The following is a 22690-nucleotide window of genomic DNA, read 5'->3' on the forward strand; positions in this document are numbered from 1 at the left end:
ACTTGCACTAGCCTCTTAGATAGCCTCATCCACCAGAGGGCAGACAGCAGAAGCAAGAAGAACTACAATCCTGCAGCCTATGGAACAAAAACCACATTCACAGAAAGACAGACAAGATGAAAAGGCAGAGGGCTATGTACCAGATGAAGGAACAAGATAAAACCCCAGAAAAACAACTAAATGAAGTGGAGATAGGCAACCTTCCAGAAAAAGAATTCAGAATAATGATAGTGAAGATGATCCAGGACCTCGGAAAAAGAATGGAGGCAAAGATCAAGAAGGCGCAAAAAATGTTTAAAAAAGATCTAGAAGAATGAAAGAACAAACAGAGATGAACAATACAATAACTGAAATGAAAAATACACTAGAAGGAATCAATAGCAGAATAACTGAGGCAGAAGAACGGATAGGTGACCTGGAAGACAGAATGGTGGAATTCACTGCTGTGGAACAGAATAAAGAAAAAAGAATAGAAAGAAATGAAGACAGCCTAAAAGACCTCTGGGACAACATTAAATGCAACAACATTCTCATTATAGGGGTCCCAGAAGGAGAAGAGAGAGAGAAAGGACCCGAGAAGACAGTTGAAGAGATTATAGTTGAAAACTTCCCTAACATGGGAAACGAAATAGCCACCCAAGTCCAGGAAGCACAGAGAGTCCCATACAGGATAAACCCAAGGAGAACCACACCAAGACACATAGTAATCAAACTGGCAAGAACTAAAGACAAAGAAAAATTGTTGAAAGTAGCAAGGGAAAAATGACAAATAACATAAAAGGGAACTCCCATAAGGTTAACAGCTGATTTCTCAGCAGAAACTCTACAAGCCAGAAGGGAGTGGCATGATAAACTTAAAGTGATGAAAGGGAAGAACCTACAACGAAGTTTACTCCACCCAGCAAGAGTCTCATTCAGATTTGATGGAGAAATCAAAAGCTTTATAGACAAGCAAAAGCTAAGAGAATTCAGCACCACCAAACCAGCTCTACTACAAATGCGAAAGGAACTTCTCTAAGTGGGAAACACAAGAGAAGAAAAGGACCTACAAAAACAAAGCCAAAACAATTAAGAAAATGGTAACAGGAAAATACATATCGATAATTACCTTAAACGTAAATGGATTAAACACCTCATCCAAAAGACACAGGCTTGCTGAATGGATACAAAACCAAGACCCATATATATTCTGTCTATAAAATACCCACTTCAGACGTAGGGACACATACAGACTGAAAGTGAGGGGATGGAAAAAGATATTCTAAGCAAATGGAAATCAAAAGAAAGCTGGAGTAGCAATACTCATATCAGATAAAATACTTTAAAATAAAGAATGTTACAAGAGACAAGGAAGGACACTACAAAATGATCAAGGGATCCACCCAAGAAGAAGATATAACAATTATAAATATATATGCACCCAACATAGAAGCACCTCAATACATAAGGCAAATGCAAATGCTAACAGCTATAAAAGAGAAAATCAACAGTAACACAGTAATAGTAGGGGACTTTAACACTTCACTTACACCAATGGTCAGATCATCCAAACAGAAAATTAATAAGGCTATACAAGCTTTAAATGACACAATACACCAGATAGATTTAATTGATATTTAGAGGACATTCCATCCCAAAACAGCAGATTACACTTTCTTCTCGGGTGCACACGGAACATTCTCCAAGATACATCACATCTTGGGCTTCCCTGGTGGCGCAGTGGTTGAGAGTCCGCCTGCCAATGCAGGGGACACGGGTTCGTGCCCCAGTCTGGGAAGATCCCACATGCTGCGGAGTGGCTGGGCCCATGAGCCATGGCCACTGAGCCTGAGCGTCCGGAGCCTGTGCTCCGCAACGGGAGAGGCCACAACAGTGAGAGGCCCACGTACCGCAAAAAAAAAAAAAAAAGATACATCACATCTTGGGTCATAAATCAAGCCTCAGTAATTTTAAGAAAACTGAAATCATATCAAGCATCTTTTCTGACCACAACGCTATGAGATGAGAAATGAATTACAGGGAAAAAATGTAAAAAACACAAACACATGAAGGCTAAACAATATGTTACTAAAAAACCAAGAGATCACTGAAGATATCAAAGAGGAAATCAAAAAAATACCTAGAGACAAATGACAATGAAAACACGACAATCCAAAACCTATGGGATGTGGAAAAAGCAGTTTTAAGAGGGAAGTTTATAGCTATACAAGCCGACCTCAAGAAACAAGAAAAATCTCAAATGAACAATCTAACCTTACACCTAAAGGAACTAGCGAAAGAAGAACAAACAAAACCAAAAGTTAGCAGAAGGAAAGAAATCATAAAGATCAGAGTAGAAATAAATGAAATAGAAACAAAGAAAACAATAGCAAACATCAATAAAACTAAAAGCTGGTTCTTTGAGAAGATAAACAAAATTGATAAACCATTAGCCAGACTCATCAAGAAAAAGAGGGAGAGGATTCAAATCAATAAAATTAGAAATGAAAAAGGAGAAGTTACAACAGACACCGCAGAAATACAAAGCATCCTAAGAGACTACTACAGGCAACTCTATGCCAATAAAATGGACAACCTGGAAGAAATGGACACATTCTTAGAAAGGTATAACTTTCCAATACTGAACCAGGAAGAAATAGAAAATATGAACAGACCAATCACAAGGAATGAAATTGAAACTGTGATTAAAAATCTTCCAACAGGGCTTCCCTGGTGGTGCAGTGGTTGAGAGTCTGCCTGCCGATGCAGGAGACGCAGGTTCGTGCCCCGGTCTGGGAGGATCCCACATGCCACGGAGCGGGTGGGCCCATGGGCCATGGCCGCTGAGCCTGCGCGTCTGGAGCCTGTGCTCTTCAATGGGAGAGGCCACAGCAGTGAGAGGCCTGTGTACCACAAAAAACAAACAAAAAAAAGAATCTTCCGACAAATGAAACTCCAGGACCAGATGGCTTCACAGGTGAATTCTATCAAACATTTAGAGAAGAGCTAACACTCATCTTTCTCTAAGTCTTCCAAAAAATTACAGAGGAAGGAACACTCCCAAACTCATTCTATGAGGCCACCATCACCCTGATACCAAAACCAGACAAAGATACTACAAAAAGAGAAAATTACAGACCAATATCACTGATGAATATACATGCAAAAATCCACAACAAAATACTAGCAAACAGAATCCAACAACACATTAAATGGATCATACACCATGATCAGGTCGGACTGATCCCAGGGATACAAGGATTCTTCAATATACACAAATCCATCAATGTGCTACACCATATTAACAAACTGAAGAATAAAAACCATATGATCATCTCAATAGATGCAGAAAAAGCTTTTGACAAAATTCAACACCGATTTATGACAAAAACCCTCCAGAAAATGTCCATAAAAGGAACCTACCTCAACATAATAAAGGCCACAAATGACAAAACTACAGCAAACACAATTCTCAATGGTGAAAAACTGAAAGCATTTCCTCTAAAATCAGAAACAAGACAAGAATGTCCACTCTCACCACTATTATTCAACATAGCTTTGGAAGTCCTAGCCATGGCAATCAGAGAAGAAAAAGAAATAAAAGGAATACAAATTGGAAAAGAAGAAGTAAAACTGTCACTGTTTGCAGATGACATTATACTATACATAGAGAATCCTAAAGATGCCACCAGAAAACTACTAGAACTAATCAATGAATTTGGCAAAGTAGCAGGATACAAAATTATTGCACAGAAATCTCTGGCATTCCTATACACTAATGATGAAAAATCTGAAAGAGAAATTAAGGAAACACTCCCATTTACCACTGTAACAAAAAGAATAAAATACCTAGGAATAAACCTACCTAGGGAGACAAAAGACCTGTATGCAAAAAACTATAAGACACTGATGAAATAAATTAAAGATGATACCAACAGATGGAGAGATATACCATGTTCTTGGATTAGAAGAATCAATATTGTGAAAATGACTATACTATCCAAAGCAACCTACAGATTCAATGCAATCCCTATCAAATTACCAATGGCATTTTTTACGGAACTAGAACAAAAGATCTTAAAATTTGTATGGAGACACAAAAGACCCCGAATAGCCAAAGCAGTCTTGAGGGAAAAAAATGGAGCTGCAGGAATCAGACTCCCTGACTTCAGACTATACTACAATGCTACAGTAAACAAGACAATACAGTACTGGCACAAAAACAGAAATACAGATCAATGGAACAAGATAGAAAGGCCAGAGATAAACCCAGGCACCTATGGTCAACTAATCTATGACAAAGGAGGCAAGGATGTACAATGGAGAAAAGACAGTCTCTTCAATAAGTGGTGCTGGGAAAACTGGACAGCTATATGTAAAAGAATGAAATTAGAACGCTCCCTAACACCATACACAAAAATAAACTCAAATGGATTCAAGACCTAAATGTAAGACCAGACACCATAAAACTCTTAGAGGAAAACATAGGAAGAACACTCTATGATATAAATCACAGCAAGATCTTTTCTGATCCACCTCCTAGAGTAATGGAAATAAAAACTAAAGTAAACAAATGGGACCTAATGAAACTTAAAAGCTTTTGCACAGCAAAGGAAACCATAAACAAGACGAAAAGACAACCCTCAAATGGGAGAAAATATTTGCAAACGAATCAACGGACAAAGGATTAATCTCCAAAATAGATAAACAGCTCATGCAGCTCAATATTAAAGAAACAAACAACCCAATCCAAAAATGGGCAGAAGACCTAAATAGACATTTCTCCAAAGAAGACATACAGTTGGCCAGGAGGCAAATGAAAAGCTGTTCAACATCACTAATTATTTGAGAAATGCAAATCAAAACTACAATGAGGTATCACCTCACACCAGTTAGAATGGGCATCATCAGAAATCTACAAACAACAAATGCTGGAGAGGGTGTGGAGAAAAGGGAACCCTCTTGCACTGTTGGTGGGAATGTAAATTGATATAGCCACTATGGAGAACAGTATGGAGTTTCCTTAAAAAACTAGAATTACCATATGACCCAGCAATCCCACTACTGGGTATATAACCAGAAAACACCATAATTCAAAAGGACACATGCACCCCAATGTTCACTGCAGCACTATTTACAATAGCCAGGTCATGGAAGCAACCTAAATGCCCACTGACAGATGAACGGATAAAGAAGATGTGGTACCTATATACAATGGATTATTACCTTGATTATTACTTATTATATTATTATAATTATATTATATTATTATTACACTTGATTATTACCTCTAGTGCTGATAGCATGGATCTCATCTCCTTTCCTAGACTGGAAAATCCTAGAGGTTTGCCCTTTTCACCTATGCTTTCTTTATCTTGTTGTATGGATGGAAGAATAATTGAAAAAACTGAACCTGCCTCATAAGCCAAATATTCTTTTTCATGGAGTAGTCTAAAGCAGCTACTCACAGCTCTCTTGGAAGTAGTCATTAAATCTTTAACTATTTACAATATTTAAAAAATCAGAGAATGGTAGTGCTAGAAAATATATGGTCTAAACCTTTCATTTTAGAGGTAGGGAAATGGACAGGTGTTTGTCTTTATGCATACAGGGCAGTCACTAACATAAGCTTAAAAAACAAAATTAAGCCAAACCACGATGAGAGGAATAGAAATACGTCCTTTAAACTGATGTCATTCTTCCATAAGAAGATGCAAACTCATACAGAGGCACTACAGAGTCTCCAATTATAGTCACAAATGGAACCACCTGATATTTCTTGGCAGCTAATAACATTTAAGGAGAAAAAGTTTTCCTATTTCTTATAAATGCTCATCCAGGGATTTCTGTCCTTTCCCCCAAAATCATCTAATGATGACTCAAATATGGTGACTTATACTTTTGAAGGTACTTAAAATACTACAGAATTTTAAAAACAACACAACTTACCTCCTTCAACTTTTCCACATCATCTTTCACTTTTTCATAGATTTCATTAGCTGTTCTAAGTTTTTTCTTCCATTCTGCTACAGTTTCTGGGTCAATTTTACTTGGATTATCTGCAACTGGATGTTTGTCTTCATTTTGGTTGCCCTGCATCAAGGTTAAAGGATCCAGAATAGTCTTGATCTGGGACTCCAAGCTGAGATTTTTACTCTTAAGCTCTTCTACCTCTTTCTGTAGACAATCTATTTCATCCTGAAAAAGCATTGCATAACCATCAGGTAGACAGAGACACTAAACACATACATATGCTAGAGTGAGGCCAATGTGATTTTAAATTTTATACTCAAAATTCTGTAGATACAGATTCTTTATGCATCAGAATAGCTTTGCAGACAGAAAGTCACATATAGTTGAAATTCTCAAAATGTATTTTGACTCTGATAAAAATAGGCATTTCCATTGCTTTTATTTTAATTCAATCATAGTTTGTGACTTAAAAAAATTAAAACATGGAATCTTTGATTCTATTTTAGATATCCAGAAAACACGAAAAGGAACATGAATTCAACAAGGAAGTAGATTCCTCAGAAGAAAATTCTGAGGCATGTTTAATTGCTTTACTGAGGGGAATTTAAAAATACAGTTTTGATCAAGATTTATAGTTTTGTTTGATGTCTATATTTTTGCTTCTATATTTGAAGTAGGAGTAAAACCATATACCATGTCCTTTCACTTTCCACTTCAGAAAAGTACCTGTAGTTAATTTTTAACTCTTCTACATTCTGGATCTTTAATTACTGCTAAGACTATTCCAAGTATTACTTTTCTCCATGTGGAACTGCTTGCTACCTTAAATCCAGTAACTAAACATTTGAGGCTAGAACTCTTTTCTGTGATACAATTTATTCATCTATAATGGATATTTCATCTTAAACTAAGATTGTCAGAAATTCTGTTGTTAGAAAATAAACTTCAATATGCCAGTGATCTTCTAAAGGATTAATTTGATTAGCATCTAAGTGTGATAAATATTAAGTAAATATGAATACGTTTCAGAGCTAACACAGATAGTGCTATTTACTATTTTAAATTACAATTCATTTCAAGTTAAATGGCATTATAAAATGAGAAAATCGCTTTACTTGTCTGAATTAATATATTAATGAATAAACAAATATAAACAGGAAAACATATATGAATGAACATTTATTCAGTCATTTATTTATGTCCCACTTTATTTCAAAAAATTTTTGAAGCAGCTGAAGTAGTTTCCATTTACATAGTATAACTTAAAGATATTTTGTGTCAAAGGAAGAGAGCAATAATATCCCTAATTTAGTCGATATAAAATGACAACTGGGCTTAATGTTTATTCAAAAGTATATGTATTCCATTAACATGAAGCTAATTTAGAAAAAATTCCATCACCATGTCAAATCACCTTCACAGGAAGAAAACCCATGATCTCACATATATGTGGAATCAGAAGAGTCAAATACATAGAAGCAGAGTTAAACAGTGGTTACCAAGCGTGCAAGGTGGGGGAAATGGAGAGGTGGGAGAAATAGGGAGCTGGTTCAAGGGGTGCTAAGTTGCAGTTAGACAGGATAGAGACAGTCTAGAGATCTACTGTATAACATGATGACTATAGTCAATAATACTGTACTGTACACTGGAAATCTGTGAAGAGAGAAGATTTCAGGTACTCTCACCCCACATACAAAGTAACTATGTGAAGAGATAGCTATGTTAATTAGCTTGATTGATGTAATCACTTCACCATGTATATATATATATCAAAACATGTTATACACCTTAAATATACACAATTTTTATTTAAAAAAACAACAACACAGTTTTACATGGGGAAAAAAAAAGAATTAGGAAATAGCATATCTCACACCAATATCTCTTTGCTGGTAGCTGACATAAGTATATTTTCTTTACCAGAACTGATCAGACTTATAATTAGCAGTGAATTTATAGGTAGAAACAAAAACAGAAGGATGGTTATAGTCCCTGTTTGCCAGACCATTCACAATGCCTTGTGGGGGCTGGGAAGACTGACTTTTACAAGGGAGTTTCCTTTATCTCCCACTTCTTGAGGGAGTAACTTACAAAACAATGTTTCTGTTGAGGACAAATTTAAAATTAAAAGAAAGAAAAAAATGAAATGTTTCCATCTGTTCCTTTCCTCTATTTGAAATAGGAAAAGGAAAAAGAAAAAGGATTTATCAAATAAGATATTTTTAAACTGGCATTTAAAATAAGATTTCATTAGATGCTTACTCTAAGAAGTCCAGGGACTGATAGCTCAGTTTTACCTTGAATTCAATGCTGTCATCATTTAACATTTTAATTACTATTTACCTCATATTCTTTGTGGAGTAATTCAAGTCTAGTTTTCCGAAGGTGCTTCCTGACTGTATGGCTTAGTATAGGTTCACTTTCACTTGTTCCTCCTATAGGGAAAAAAAGCGCTAACTTTTCATTCTGATTTGGGTAGAATGACAATTAAAATGAACTCTTTTCTTATTGTTCTATATAGTTCTCTAGCTTAATTTCTACCCTTTTCCTTATAACCACGTGGGCTGCCATCTAGGTCTCTTCTGTACTTTAATCCTGAGAAAAGATAAATAACACCGTAAGAAATACCTTCAATAAAATATCATGTTGTGTTTACTTACCTATGTATCTTATTATATTAAACTCAATGAAGCCAAAGGCTATATTTTATTAATGATCACATTTGGACAACTGCAATTTTGAGTACCAGACAACTGTTAATGATAAAATCAATGATTATATTTACAGTTAACCAATACGTTGTATAAATAATATATTATCAATATTATCTGTACATGATAGAATTATCAAATACATATTATCTGTATATATTACATATATGATACATATATTATGATATGTATTATTATAACCAATGTATTCATTCAAACATATGTGGTTACACAACTGAAAAGATTAATGTGTCTTTTCACTGATTCTAACAACCCAGTTACAATGGATTATAAATGACAGCACTAATTGTATGCCCATAATAACTCACACAAACACACTCAAAATGTTTTCTTCCTGAGAGCTCTTCACTTATGCTGTGGTTACCTTCTTTGTACTTCTTCCCATCATGATAGCAAAGGCATTTACAGATATTCTTTTTCAGGATGTTCTATCCGAATGGCAGGATGGATGAACCATTTTACTTGAGAGAATTTATGAAATATCACTTAGATATGAATGAATAAAGGAGGGAGAAGGGATGTGAAAAGAAGCTGGGGAAAAAACATTCGAATTATTTTAATCAACAAAACTCATATTCCGCAAGGAAAGACCTGACTCCTGGTAAAGGTCAGTGCAGGTAGAAAAGTAGAGGCTAAGGTTAACACTCCAGTTTCCAGCACAGCAGAGAGATATTCCTCTATCAGACTTCATCCAGGTACTCAAGAAAGAAACCTTGGAGCCAGCTCTGATTCCCCTTTCAGTTCGCTTAGTTCCAAAGTTCCACTGGTTGTTCTTTTGTTCTAGCATATATACCTTCCTTTCCATTGTAACAATTTTAGTTAAGTCCATTTTGCCTAACTTGGGACTATTACAATGACTTCTTAAGTTTTCTGAAAGGTTTTTCTCTATGATTCATGCTATCATGAATTCACTTTCAATTTTTCCTAAAGCAAAACCAAATAAAAATCATTTAACTTTAACAATCTAAGAGAAATAACACTAAAAAAGCTCTTTAAATGCTTTATTTTTCAAGAATCTTCTAGTTCAAGTTTTATCCCCCCTCTTACCTATACTACTGTAGCACTGAATGTTCTTTTTTATTCCCTTAATCCAGACTCACACTCTCCTTCACCTGGGCAAGCACGTCCAACCTGACCTACTCACGTCCCGTTTCTTCCCTGGAGCCCAGCCTGCACACATCCCTTGAGTGATACTCCTTACACACATTTTGGGTTGTGCCATCCCCTTGCTCAGACCATCATGCCCACCTCGCCCTTCTCACCCACACAGCAGTTCCCCGATTCAGTCTGTCACTCAAGATGCTCTGCACTAATACACTACCAAACATAAAACAGACAGCTAGCGGGAAGCAGCCGCATAGCGCTGGGAGATCAGCTCAGTGCTCTCCCTCCCTCCCACCTAGAGGGGTGGGATACGGAGGGTGGGAGAGAGATGCAAGAGGGAAGAGAGATGGGGACATATGTATATGTATAGCTGATTCACTTTGTTATAAAGCATAAACTGACATGCCATTGTAAAGCAATTATACGCCAATAAAGACGTTAAAAAAAATAAAAATAAAGTCTCAATTTACATTTTCAGTCTTATTTCAACAGTCAGACCCAAACTAGACTACTGATCATTTCCAAAAACATGCCTTACTTTCCTACTTCTGAACTGTAGTGCATGCTATTCCCTCTGCATGAAATGCCCTCCCTAATCTTTACCAATTGAAAACTTATCCATCCTTAAATCTCCATCTTAAAGGCCACCTGCATCGTGGATCCCTTCTCAATGTTCCTAGCTGAACTTCCCTGTTTAAACTCTGTGGACCTTTCTGTTTGTTTGGTTTTGGCTGTTAGCATCTGATGCTTTAAACCATTAATATTTTGGTCCACATGTACAGCCTCTACCAGAATGAAAGTTCCAGGAGGCTCTGAGACTTCTCATAGTGAGTGCTTTGTGCTCCTCAGCTGCTCCACTTACAGATTATGCCAAATGACCAATCCATCCAGTAGGATATTGGCAAAATAACATCACTGAAAATTGTCTATTTCTGTCTTCCTCCAAATAGACAGTATTTGATTGTTTCAAATCTACTTCTATGTGTTTATAAAATAGACCCTTACCAATAATCTCTTTGCAAGGATTTTCAGGAGTGATGGGGACTCTGCAGGCTGGACATTGGCTATTATTCTTCAACCACAAATCGATACAAATTGAACAAAATACATGGTTGTTGATGCATATGACAGGCTGGCGTACCTTTGAAAAAAGAAACATTACTTTTAGTACAGGGCAACAGTCATAAGGAGAATCTCAATAGTTTTAGCTTAGAGCAAATCTCTTCTCTAGAGTACAGCAGTAGGTGCTTTAAGAGGAAGTATAATATCTAGGATTCATAAAAACACTGCTTGTGCTACCACATTGTTTCTTACACATGTATAATACAGATACTAGCTTAGATATCTGGTCATAGAGACTGAAACTTTGAACACATCATGAAACGGTTTTATTTTGTTCCAAACCACACTTATTGCCAAAAAGAAAATGCATTTTGTTCCACTAAGGCTGGGTCAATTTTCCTTCAACTATTCTATTTTCGGATCACGAAATGTCAGAATTAGAAGGTTCTTTAAAGATTATTTAGTCCAATCACCCATGTGACATTCAATACTTGAAATCCTTCCCTCAAGTCATTCCACTATATTACAGAGCAACAGCAATCAACAATTTAACACTGATTCTTACTAGAAAGTCCCCGAAACCACAGGCATGAAAGCTACAACAATCCGAAAAGACATGACATACGTTCATGTGGTTTACAATCTACACAGCAAACAATGCTGACAGAAATACTGAAATACACCAAATACACAAATCTTTGACTCAGTGTAATCAAATACAAATAACAATACTTTACATTTATATTGTCTTATATTTTACAATGGGCTTTCCATGCATTCTCTCTCTCTCTCTCTCAATAACCCTGTGAGATAAACAGTAAATATACTTTACTAATAAGGAAACCAAGGTGTGAAGATATTAGGTGGCCTGCTCAGGGTTAACGATGTAGGTGTTCTGACTGTGTGTAGCTGTCTTATCAGAGGGAAAATAGAAGAGAAGCTGTTTTAGTTTTCTACTTATTTGTTTACATATTTATTGTAAATTTATATTTATCTCCCCTTTTAGACTGGAAACTCCATAAGAGCAAGAACTTCTTTCATCTCATTCATTTCTGAATCCCTGGTACCTAGAAGATAGCCTAGTACACAGCAGGTACTCAATAAAGGCTTGTTGAATGAAGCAATTGCTACTAGGACAGTACTTAAAATTCAATTTATCGGGGAACTTGCCAGAAGGAATAGGCAATTCTTTCACATTTTGCTGTAAAGAAGACAGCGTAAAAATATGGCCATCACAGGGGCTTCCCTGGTGGCACAGTGGTTGGGAGCCCGCCTGCCATTGCAGGGGTCACGGGTTCGTGCCCCGGTCCAGGAGGATCCCACATGCCGCGGAGGGGCCCGTGAGCCATGGCCGCTGGGCCTGCGCGTCCGGAGCCTGTGCTCCGCAACGGGAGAGGCCACAACAGTGACAGGCCCGCGTATCGCAAAAAAATATATATATATATGGCTATTGTAAGAAATGATAACAGGAATGACACAGTAAAAAGGGGATATTAATTAATGATGGAGGAAGAGGGGGAGGGATTAGAGCCATAGATAGCAAAGTCCCTAAGAAGTCAAAAGGGGAATGATATCCAAAGCACAAGGGAGCAGATTTTGGCTTATATGGAGTGAGGATCTGTCTTCCATTTTAACGAAAGGGAAAACCGAGGGTACAAGAACAAATACAAAGTGGACGGAAGATCTATCTGTTGATGGAAAGATGAGGGAACTCATGTTCCAACTGCTTATTCTTTGTGATTAAACATGAGGTGAGGTTACCAGCTGCAAGTGAAAAGAAGGGGGGAATATCGACTTGAGAAAATAGGAGAATAAAGCAGTTGTTTTGAAAGGTAAGAAAGTAAATTTACTAGGGTTATGTACGGAGCGAGCTGGATTGCCAAACACTGTTGAGTACGTGAATGGCAACAAACTGGTAAGAGTCATAGAGTCAACCAATGGATCTTGAAAAGGCTGAAGTAAGAGTGGAAGAGTAGGTATGATGAGAAGAGGAGCAGATGCTCGTAGTCAAAGTACAGGAGGTGGCACAGCTGCTTTCCCTAATGTTATGTCCTGGGATACCTTACCTGACAAAGTTTTATTTTCTCTCTCAATCTCACGTATCACATAGTGTTAACATATTTTCTATGGTAACAGTTCCTGAGAATCCTCTGTAACTGGACCTTAGTAAGTGGCAGAGCTTAGGCTTCTAGAGACAAACCTGGGGCCGACTTCAGCTCTGCTACTTATTGAACTGTTTGACCTTGGGTTAACCCTTTAGTTACAGTGGCATCTGTTTCCTCCTCTGAAAACTATGGTTTAACCTAGTAAACTTTTCATTCAGATGTTGCTTAAGATTTAATAATATAAAGATGTAAGCACAGAGACTTCCACATAACAATCCCTGGGAAGGGGAGGGGAAAGGAGAAAAGGACTATATCCACGGGCCCAGGAGCCAACTCCATGTAGGCATCTTAAAGCTGCCCCAACCATAATATGTCCAAAGCCAAACCTGGCCTCCACACATTCACTCCCCCTCCTGCACTTCTTGTCTAAGTTACCTGCACCATCACCTCACCACTCAGGCTAGAATACTCAGAGCTGTCTCTGACTCACCCTTTTTACTTATCCTCACCATCCAATCAATCATCAAATGCTGGTATCATATATCAGTCTAAGAAGCCAGAGATTTTAAGATATAGCCATATTTTATGTACCACTAATAAAAAAGAAAGGATGAAAAACGCTGCCAATTACAATTGCAAGATGCTACCGCTTGTAAAATAGAACCAGATTTCAGAGATGTTATAACGTGGAAAAAAAAGTATATCCCCAAATAGTCAAAATGTGGCAAACCTACCTCTAAATGTTCTTTTCCTTATCATCTATCGCTTCTTTTCCATCTTCACCTCAATGAGTTCAGGTTCTCATTCTCTCAACCCAATCTATTGCAATGACCTCCTCCCAGGCTTCCCTGCTTCCACATGTTCACTACTGTCCACCTTTCACACTGATGCCAGAGCTAGCCATCGAAAATATGGAGCAGCAGCTTTCACTGCTCTCCTGCAAAACGTTTTTTTCCCTGCTCATAGTTTTAAGTACAGCATCCAAAGAACAATTTAATCTGGTTCTTAAAGAGCCATATCTTTGATCTGCTATTTCAATACTTGACAAAACCTATACTTCAACCACACAGATATACCCAATGTTCATAAAAAAAAAAAAAAGGATAGAGTCTCCTTGTTTACTGGGCTCTCATTTTTTAGCTTAGTATGTTCTACTGGCCTCCCAACTTCCCCAATCAAAATAAAATCCTTGGGCTTCCCTGGTGGCGCAGTGGTTGAGAATCCGCCTGCTGATGCAGGGGTCATGGGTTCGTGCCCCGGTCCGGGAAGATCCCACATGCCGTGGAGCGGCTGGGCCCCGTGAGCCATGGCCGCTGAGCCTGCGCGTCCGGAGCCTGTGCTCCGCAACGGGAGAGGCCACAACAGTGAGAGGCCCGCGTACAGCGCAAAAAAAAAAAAAAAAAAAAAAAAAAAATCCTTCCCATCTTTTAAGATGGAAATCAAAGTTACCTCTTCTGTAAGCCTTCACTAATCCTTTTTAGAATTAACTGGATCTTTGTCTGATTCTTATAAGGGCACTTCTTATGCACTGATTTAATGTTCACTGGACTTGGAAAATTGTTTACATCCTGCTTCCCTATTAGATTTCAGGCTCCCTGGGGGCAGGGGCACTGTCCTGTTCATCTTTATGTCCACCTACAACAACTCATACAATGTATACTCTAAGATTAATAAAAGTGAATTTTGATGTATTAAAACGAAAGGCTGAGATAATGCTGCTAAAAGCATCTCAAGAAGCAAAAGGTCAATGGCCACTGCCAAATTTTGAAAAAGTGAAAGTTTAACCTTTCCATTTAATCTGCCAAAATGATACAGAAGAACAACCACAGGCAGACTACTTGGCTCTGTGTGCTAACAGCCATTGGTAATGTTGCCCAAAGGAGAATCATTTTCACTGTTCAATACCTGGTATTATCACTGTCACTGTGTTGGATTTTGAAACAGTTGATTAATTCATTTCTTTGGGCCACATACTTATCAGATGATGATTTCTAGACAATGGTTTAAATTTACTTAGGAGAACAGAAACCTATAAAGGAGAAAGAACTACTAAAACAAATTACTTGTTATTTATTTGACCATAACCTACAGAAGCAAAATACAAAGAATCTAGCCCTCCTTCAATTCCTGTCCACCCATCTCCTCTGCCCAGATCCTGCTATACACAACACTAAAACACATACACAAATAATTTTCTTTAATAAGATCTTCTCAAGATACAGAAATAGTCATAATTTGCCTATGTTATTAGACTTTATATCCAATTTACTCTCAAATGAGATCTGTAGCAATAACACAGTAAGCACTCTTACAAAATAAAAATGCAAAAGACAATGGCAAAGCTAAGTGGCATGTACAATTCCAAACTCATCTGGAGTAAGCATGTTGAAGTGATATCCTAGGGTAATGCCCCATGAGGCTGGTAAGGAGAAGGAAGAGGAGGAAGAGAAGACAAAGCAAGGTATGAAAAGTGGGCTCTTCTGACTGGAATGGGCCTGAGGAAGCAGTCCTAGGTACAAAAACCATTAACCCTATAATATATAATTCTACTATGTAGTTTCTTTTATCTGAAGATGTTTCCGTTTTAAGAGACTTTACCACCAAAACCCCTTTCATAAAAAGCAAACGTACCTGAGAGGAGTCATGCCTAAAGGTGTTGTCCATTAATATCCATTCTAGACTTACCTAATAGGAGTTATACATTGGTTTAGGGCAGGGTCTGTCAACTTTGACATGACTGACATTTTGGAACAAAAAGATTTTGTTGTGGGAGGCTGTCCTGTATATTGTAGGATGTTTAGCTAGCAGCATCCCTGGCCTCTATCCACTAGATGTGAGTAGCACCCCCCCCGCCGCCCCGGCAGAAGACAATCAGAAATAGACATTGCTAAATGTCTCTGTGGGACGAAATGTACTCCCATCCCATTGAGAACCACTGGGCTGGGATACTCACATGAATTTCCCTAACAACCTAATGGGGTTGGTAGTATCAAATTCATTTTCAGCTGTAGAAACTGAGACTCAAGGAAACAATGATACAGGTTCTAAGTGGCAGAGTCAGCATTCAACCACCATTACACGTGCAAATGGAATGATCTCTCAACTAAGAAACAGTTCTTTCTTCCTTAGAGCAGGTTTAGTAAATAATAATCTGGGAGTAAGAAATAGAGGACACATGCCTGAAAGGATCAAGACACCAGGATCAGTAGGGACTGCAGAAAAGAGGTACTGTACTGATGGAGGTGGCTGGAGGGAAAAGGCAGTAGATAAACTTTACCAACTGACCTGACAATTTCACTTAAAATCAACTTCTCTGCTCTCGTCACCTTTACTAGAGACTAGAGCTAATCCTTCTTCTCCGAAGAATATCCTTCTGGCACCTATGTCAAAATTGTATGGGTTTCACTAGTGGAGACCTAGAAAGACTGAAAAACAAAGCTGAGGTAGAAATGACTGCAGTAGGGGCCTGCCTACTCAACCTTAGAAATTTGGAAACTTTTAAAAATAAAATTCCTGGATTGCTCTTGCTATGTTTCAAGAAATCTTTGGCTCTGGGCCAGAGTTTAGGAGCTGGAACTTTAAAACTGTGTGATCCCGAGAACTGCTATTATACTTAATGCCTATTGGTCTGGGTCCCCACTTCTGTCTACATAAAAAGAGAGATAATATATTTCCCCTCTCCTACTTTTATCCCTACCTAGAATGCCTTAAGGATAAACTGGAATCTTATTTGTGAAGTAAATATGTCAGCTATTATATGCCAACCTTGAAAATTATTAGGATATATCAACACTTTTTTGAGTTAATTTTTATTATACTCCATGTTAAGACACAACATTGTTATACTTTTCTAAAAGTGTCTGCACTCTTCAAGCTTATTTTAATCTAGCAAAGAGAAAATGCAAAACTTATATACTCCATATGACTTTTTTTCAAAGCAAATTACGTATGACAATTATGTACACAATTGGTTCTTAAATCTACTCTTGGGAACTGAGAGACAATCAAGACTCACACATGGGCTCAATGTACTGAGGAGGATGGCTTGCTGGCCAATCAACAGCCCCTAATGAACACTGATTAATGAATTTAGTCAACCTACAGTTAGGATGCTAAGTTGCTAAGGCTTTGTCTCTAGCCCTATCTTTGCAACATGGGTGGAAAGCAAAGCAAGAAGTCCTCCCTGAAAGAAGGGTTCTTGTCCACAGTGTGCCTAGTGGGAAAGAGTCCATGCTATTACTGGACATTTCAAGAGACGAACACTCCACATCCTAAGAAAGCTGATTTCATTTCTGATTATTTCAGCCAGAAAGCTTGCAGTATATTAAGTACAAATCTTAATATCGTGGAGCTACCCAAAGCTTGATTCCCTTCCAAATGAAAATACTTTATTTAATGATTCGCTATCATGTTCATTCACTCCAACACTATTCCATTCCATCTATATTCCAACCTCAATTTCAATTCCTTTCCAAATGATTTCAAATACTCTAGTTTAGTTATATTTATCTTAAAGCATGGTGCCCCAAACTGGACTCATACTCAAGTGAGGAATAATCGGATATGATATATTAATGTGTTTTTGTGGGGTTTTTTTGCAGTACACGGGCCTCTCTCTGTTGTGGCCTCTCCAGTTGCGGAACACAGGCTCCGGACGCGCAGGCTCAGCGGCCATGGCTCACAGGCCCAGCCGCTCCGCATGTGGGATCTTCCCGGACCAGGGCACGAACCCGTGTTCCCTGCATCGGCAGGCGGACTCTCAACCACTGCGCCACCAGGGAAGCCCAGATACATTAATATTAAACAGCATTAGAAGCCTAGTTGCTTGGCACTTCTCTTGAGAACCTCCTTTGTCCTTTGATAAAACTAACTGTGGGCCACATTTGGCTGTCACTCATGGCAAAACGCTGACTCGGTCAATAAAAGTATTACCTGCAACAGTTTCATTTCATAGCTTGAATCCTAATTGAAGAGATAAAAGCCTGGAATTATCTAGAGATAAACTGGTCTGTAGCATTCTGGCAGTAGTACCAAATGTCACTGAACAGATATCCTGGGCTAGATCATTTCTGTACTTTGGCCTGCTGGCCTATTAGCCCAAGGCATGGAAAAAAATTAAAGAGAAATAGGCAAGAAAATGTTATATATAAATTGTCCCACAGGATGTACCCAACTTCTTCAGGCCACGTAGAGCTCTTACTTACAATATTGGCAAGGTTGCTAAACATTATGGGGCAGAGAGAATCCACCTTTAAGACTGAAGTAGAGTCAGAGGTAGGAAATGCAGACATTTCAATTTTAAGCACATTTGTATTCAAAAGACAGAGCATTAACCACTTACATACTTGGACTATCTCCACTACTGCTCCCCCCGCATTTTTCCCCACCTCCACCCCCATTCCAATCAGCATCTACCTTATCTCTTCAGATTTAAGGTCTCTCCCACCCCTATCTTCTTTAAGTAATATGCAAGGTGGTTTTTTTTTTTTACAGTAAACCTCTAGGAATAATGGTCCCTAATTCTGTGGAAAAATCAAAAACGAAGACTGCTAATTCTACATGGTACAAATGGTGAGGGCAGCAAAAGGATGATTATACAGAAGAGGGCTAGTCAGGAAGGACCTTAAGGCAGATCTCAGAGGTGGCCGGAGATGCTGTGTGTCGGGGAGATGGAAGTAACATTAGGAACGCGCTGCTACTCCAGGCCATGCCATCTCCAATACCCCACAAATACAGCTGTGTGCGGGAGGGTGAATAGCACAGCAGATCAGATTTGCTTTAACTATACAAAAGGCAACAGGGATAGGGAACAAGCTAAAACCTCTGGAGGTACTGTGGCAATTTCCTGGACAGACAGGTCCCACTCTGTTGGGAATGTAAATCTTCATCGAGTGAGTGTAGTGGTCTTATGAAGCAATTGGGAAGAACATTTACTGGGAAAGGCTGGCTTCCTCATTTTGAGGGTCTGCCTCAGTGCCCATAGTAAAGGTTAACATTTATTAAGTGCCAAACTGCATATGAATTACTTCATTTAATCCTCCCCAAAAGACAAGGATGAATGTTAATACTATTATCATTCCCACTGTATAGATAAGGAAACTGCTCTGAGAGAGGTTAAGTAATGTGTATAAGGTCATATAACTAGTAAGTGGACGACCTGGATTAGAACTTAGTCTGAACACAGTACTCAGGGCCCTCAACCATTATGCCTTTCTGCCTCCATAGTAGACACAAACAAATGCCTATGTACAAATCATTAACCTTTAATTAATTAATCACATTTAATTCTAGAATACAGTTAACCAGTACATGGCAGAAAAAAGACACCAAAAGTGTCTGCTGTTATGCATGAGTTCAAGTGAGTTTTTAGGAAGTAATTTACTGAAGACACAAATGGTAACAGAGGTTCAAATGCCTGGAGACTCTAAGCCTTAATTTTCTTATTTGAAAAATGGGGAAACCAGCTCTATCTATCTCACAGCACTGGTGAGAGCGGTAAATGAAATAATTAAATGTATACAAAAGCATTCTGTAATCTGCAAAGCACTATATTCTATTAGCTATCCGTTTTGTTAAACACAGGAAGCATAGGTAGGCAAAACCAACCAGGCAAAACACATTTTCAACACAACTGCAAGAGACAGTCTATGAACTAATGGAAACCAGATACAATGTGTGCAACTACAACCAAGTGAAAATTATTTCCGAAGGATATTTTATCAGCCCTTTACCAGGCTGCTGTTGGGAGTAAATTTACTCAGAACTTAACTTGTGGGAACTTCAAGTCGGGAGCCAAATGTAGACTGTAGCAAATTGAAACATCTTCCCCTCCTCTCAGCTATGTATGCAGACAGTGGTAGCAACTGCCAGCTCAAATAACCACCCTCCACAGGCCATCCTTGATCTCACCAGTCAGAATGGATCAAGCCACCTCTATATCCTCTCACAGCACATCTGCTACTTCCTTGGCATTTCATTCTGATGGATATCAAGTTATCAGTTTCTTCCAAGCCTGACTTCCTACTACTTTTTGAACGCAAGAAATTCACGTAGACTTAAAGCAGATAATCATATGATCATATTGGCTGGCACTCAAATGTTTGCTCTATTAAGTTTGCATTTCTCAATCCTAAGCCTGTGGCTACAGTTTCAGTGGGGGGGGGGGGGAACACACACACACGCACAGACACACCACAAACGTAAAAACAATTCAGCGCGAGAAAAAAAATCTCCCTTCTGGACCTACGTAGTAAAACAAAATGTTCTTTTAAACCGAACGGGAGACACAAACGGAAATAAAAGAGGAGACAAATGCATCAGAACCTTCAAAACTCCGTTTCTAATTCTGAACTACTTTCTCCACCTGGTTTCACAAACACCTTAGGCACCTCTTGCATCACAAAAAGACAGTATTCCACCTCGTGACTGATCCGCTCTTGGAATTAAAGACCGTATCTCTCATTCTAAACGTCATTCAGGGGCACGTGCTATTTACTTTTCAAATTCTGAACCCAGAGCAAAGGCCACTCCCAACGCCGGGTTAAGTAAAGGAAATGATCTTGGAAATGGAAAAGACTCTCCAACCAGCACTGGAGGCCCAAGAACAAAACACTCTAGTTTGTGCAGAGGACGAAGGAACCGTAGCGAGGCTCCCAGGAAACGTGCTTTCAGGCTTTGATGGGGATGCACAGGGGCGTAAATTGCTGGGATTCGTTTCTGACCAGGCCTCCTTCGACGCCGGAGTCGCCCGGGTGAGGCCGCCCTCCCTCCACACCCCAAACCGCTGTCATCTTCCTCCGAAAGGCCCAGAGATGACCACACGAATCGCGGCGCGCTCCCTCCGTCGCCCGGGACGTGGCCTCCCCAGCATGAGGAGAACGCGGGTCGGCGTCCTCAACCAGCCCGGCGGCTCGCGCCGCGTCCCCGCCACACACACAGACCGGCCTCGGCTCTGGTGGGCCACCGCACACCCGACCCCGATTCGTAGCCGTGCCCAGAATCACCCATTACCTTTCCCAAGCAGATGTGGCACGTGATGGGCAGAGTGAGCGACAATGTAACGTTCTGCACGGTCTGAGCCATGGCAGCGTTCAGAATCCCGCCAACACGGAAGTCCCGCCGACCGCGGCTCCTCGCCGCGACTGAGGCCGCGCGAGGCCGGCTACGGTGGCCCACTAGGGCCACGCCGCGCCGGTAGAGGCAAGGAAAATGCGCTTTCCCAACGCGCGGCCGCTAGAGCTGTTCCCTTCCTTCTTTCCTTGCTTTTCAATTTGAAACAAGCTCTCCCCGGTTCGGGAGCTACAGGATTCCTGAGAATGGGAAGGAAGGAGGTTTACTACGGGCATCAAGGATCTTGAAAGTTTAAATGAAAGAGTAATGGTGGAGAGAGGAGAGGAAGATGCAGAAAGGCGATTTAAAATCCCAGGATCTTTCCTGGAGGGTGGGGAAGAGGGAAGAGTTTTCCGCCTGAAGATTAAACCCGAAACAGAAAACACGACGCAGTCAAAACAGGAAGAGGAAAGACGTTATCTGTACATTTTAACTTTTCCAAGCAACTTTCTACCGCGCTCAGGTCTTTTTACATTCTTAAATGAGGTAATGTCACTTAAAAACGACAGTGATTGTCTCCTTGTTTGTTTCAGAGACGTTTTGCGTACGTTAATAGCAGCTTTCCGTGAAGACACGCTTTCACTGTTGGTCCTTCTGTGATTTCTATCTGAAAAAGACTTTAGGATCGGAGCCGTAGACTCTGGTTTACACCCACATGTGAGAAAGCTGTGAAGAGCGTTGAACCATCAACACTCCCCGACAGCACTCGCACAGGCGTTTAAAGCCTTCATTTCAGGCGCTTGGTTGTATATGAAATGTACCACTATGCTGCTGAACTCTGAAGAAGAATGTGTGATGTTATAAGTTGGCACTTCCTACCAATGAAAAAGAAAAACTCTGAAAGTTCCTAAATGAATCTTTGAGTATAACAGATTTGGAATTTAACTGCAATTTACTTTAAATGAGGAAGAGCCAATGTGATCAATTTATACAAACAGTCTGTGAGTAGGGAGATTTAGAAACAAAACCAGTGCAACTACTTTTACTAATCTTTTTGTGGGAGAGAGCATTATGATTACAAGAAGCAGCCTCACGGTTAAAAGAAAGGGGTCTGGACCAGGGCTGCAGGGTAGAAATCCCTGCCTGAACAAATTCTTGGCTCTACTGGCTTCAGACTATTTGTTTAACCTCTCTGCTTCTTAGCTTCCTCATTGGTAAAGTGTGTGTGTGTGTGTGTGTGTGTGTGTGTGTGTGTATTGAATGAGGTCAATGTATGTTCACTATCACGTCTACAAAAGGAACAGACAATTATGAGATTGGAGCAGCTAGTAATTCGCTTGAAGTAGCCCAATTCCAGTTCAAAATCGGCTCACAAGTCGTAGTGAGAATTCTTCCAAACAGCTCAGTAACTTAATTTCCTAGGAATTGGAGACCATCACGTGCTTGGGATAGGAGATCTGGGCAAAATAGTCGTATTGATTGTTTAATGGCCACTTTTTTTCTGAATGACTGGCCTAAAAGTCATCTGGTTTGCCTATTTCCTGACTGTTTGGAGTCATATTAAATGGGGTCTCGGCTTCACATGTTTTGCTAAATGCATCTTTCATATTCCTGGCTGTAAATCTCAGGCTTCAAAATGCGAAAGCTCCAAGTCATTACCTGCTGTCGTTCAAGGTTTGCCTTTTC

The 22690-nt window shown here is 39.3% G+C and overlaps 1 protein-coding gene across 2 annotated transcripts in view; it reads right to left on the reverse strand.

Moving 5' to 3' along the window:
- Positions 1-21121, reverse strand: part of OBI1 (ORC ubiquitin ligase 1) — a 45196-nt gene extending 24075 nt beyond the window's left edge. The window contains exons 1-4 of one of the 2 annotated variants that reach the window (XM_059042369.2): positions 20966-21121; positions 10794-10929; positions 8296-8387; positions 5929-6177 (exon numbers count right to left, since the gene is read on the reverse strand). In XM_059042369.2, the coding sequence (XP_058898352.1) occupies positions 5929-6177; positions 8296-8387; positions 10794-10929; positions 20966-21037 (549 nt within the window). In that variant the 5' untranslated portion in view covers positions 21038-21121. The remainder of the gene's footprint in view (positions 1-5928; positions 6178-8295; positions 8388-10793; positions 10930-20965) is intronic. The other variant, XM_059042370.2, reaches the window with a different exon arrangement.
- Positions 21122-22690: the final 1569 nt, after the last annotated feature.

The sequence above is a fragment of the Kogia breviceps genome, chromosome 16 (assembly GCF_026419965.1).
Source record: "Kogia breviceps isolate mKogBre1 chromosome 16, mKogBre1 haplotype 1, whole genome shotgun sequence".
NCBI lineage: Eukaryota > Metazoa > Chordata > Mammalia > Artiodactyla > Physeteridae > Kogia > Kogia breviceps.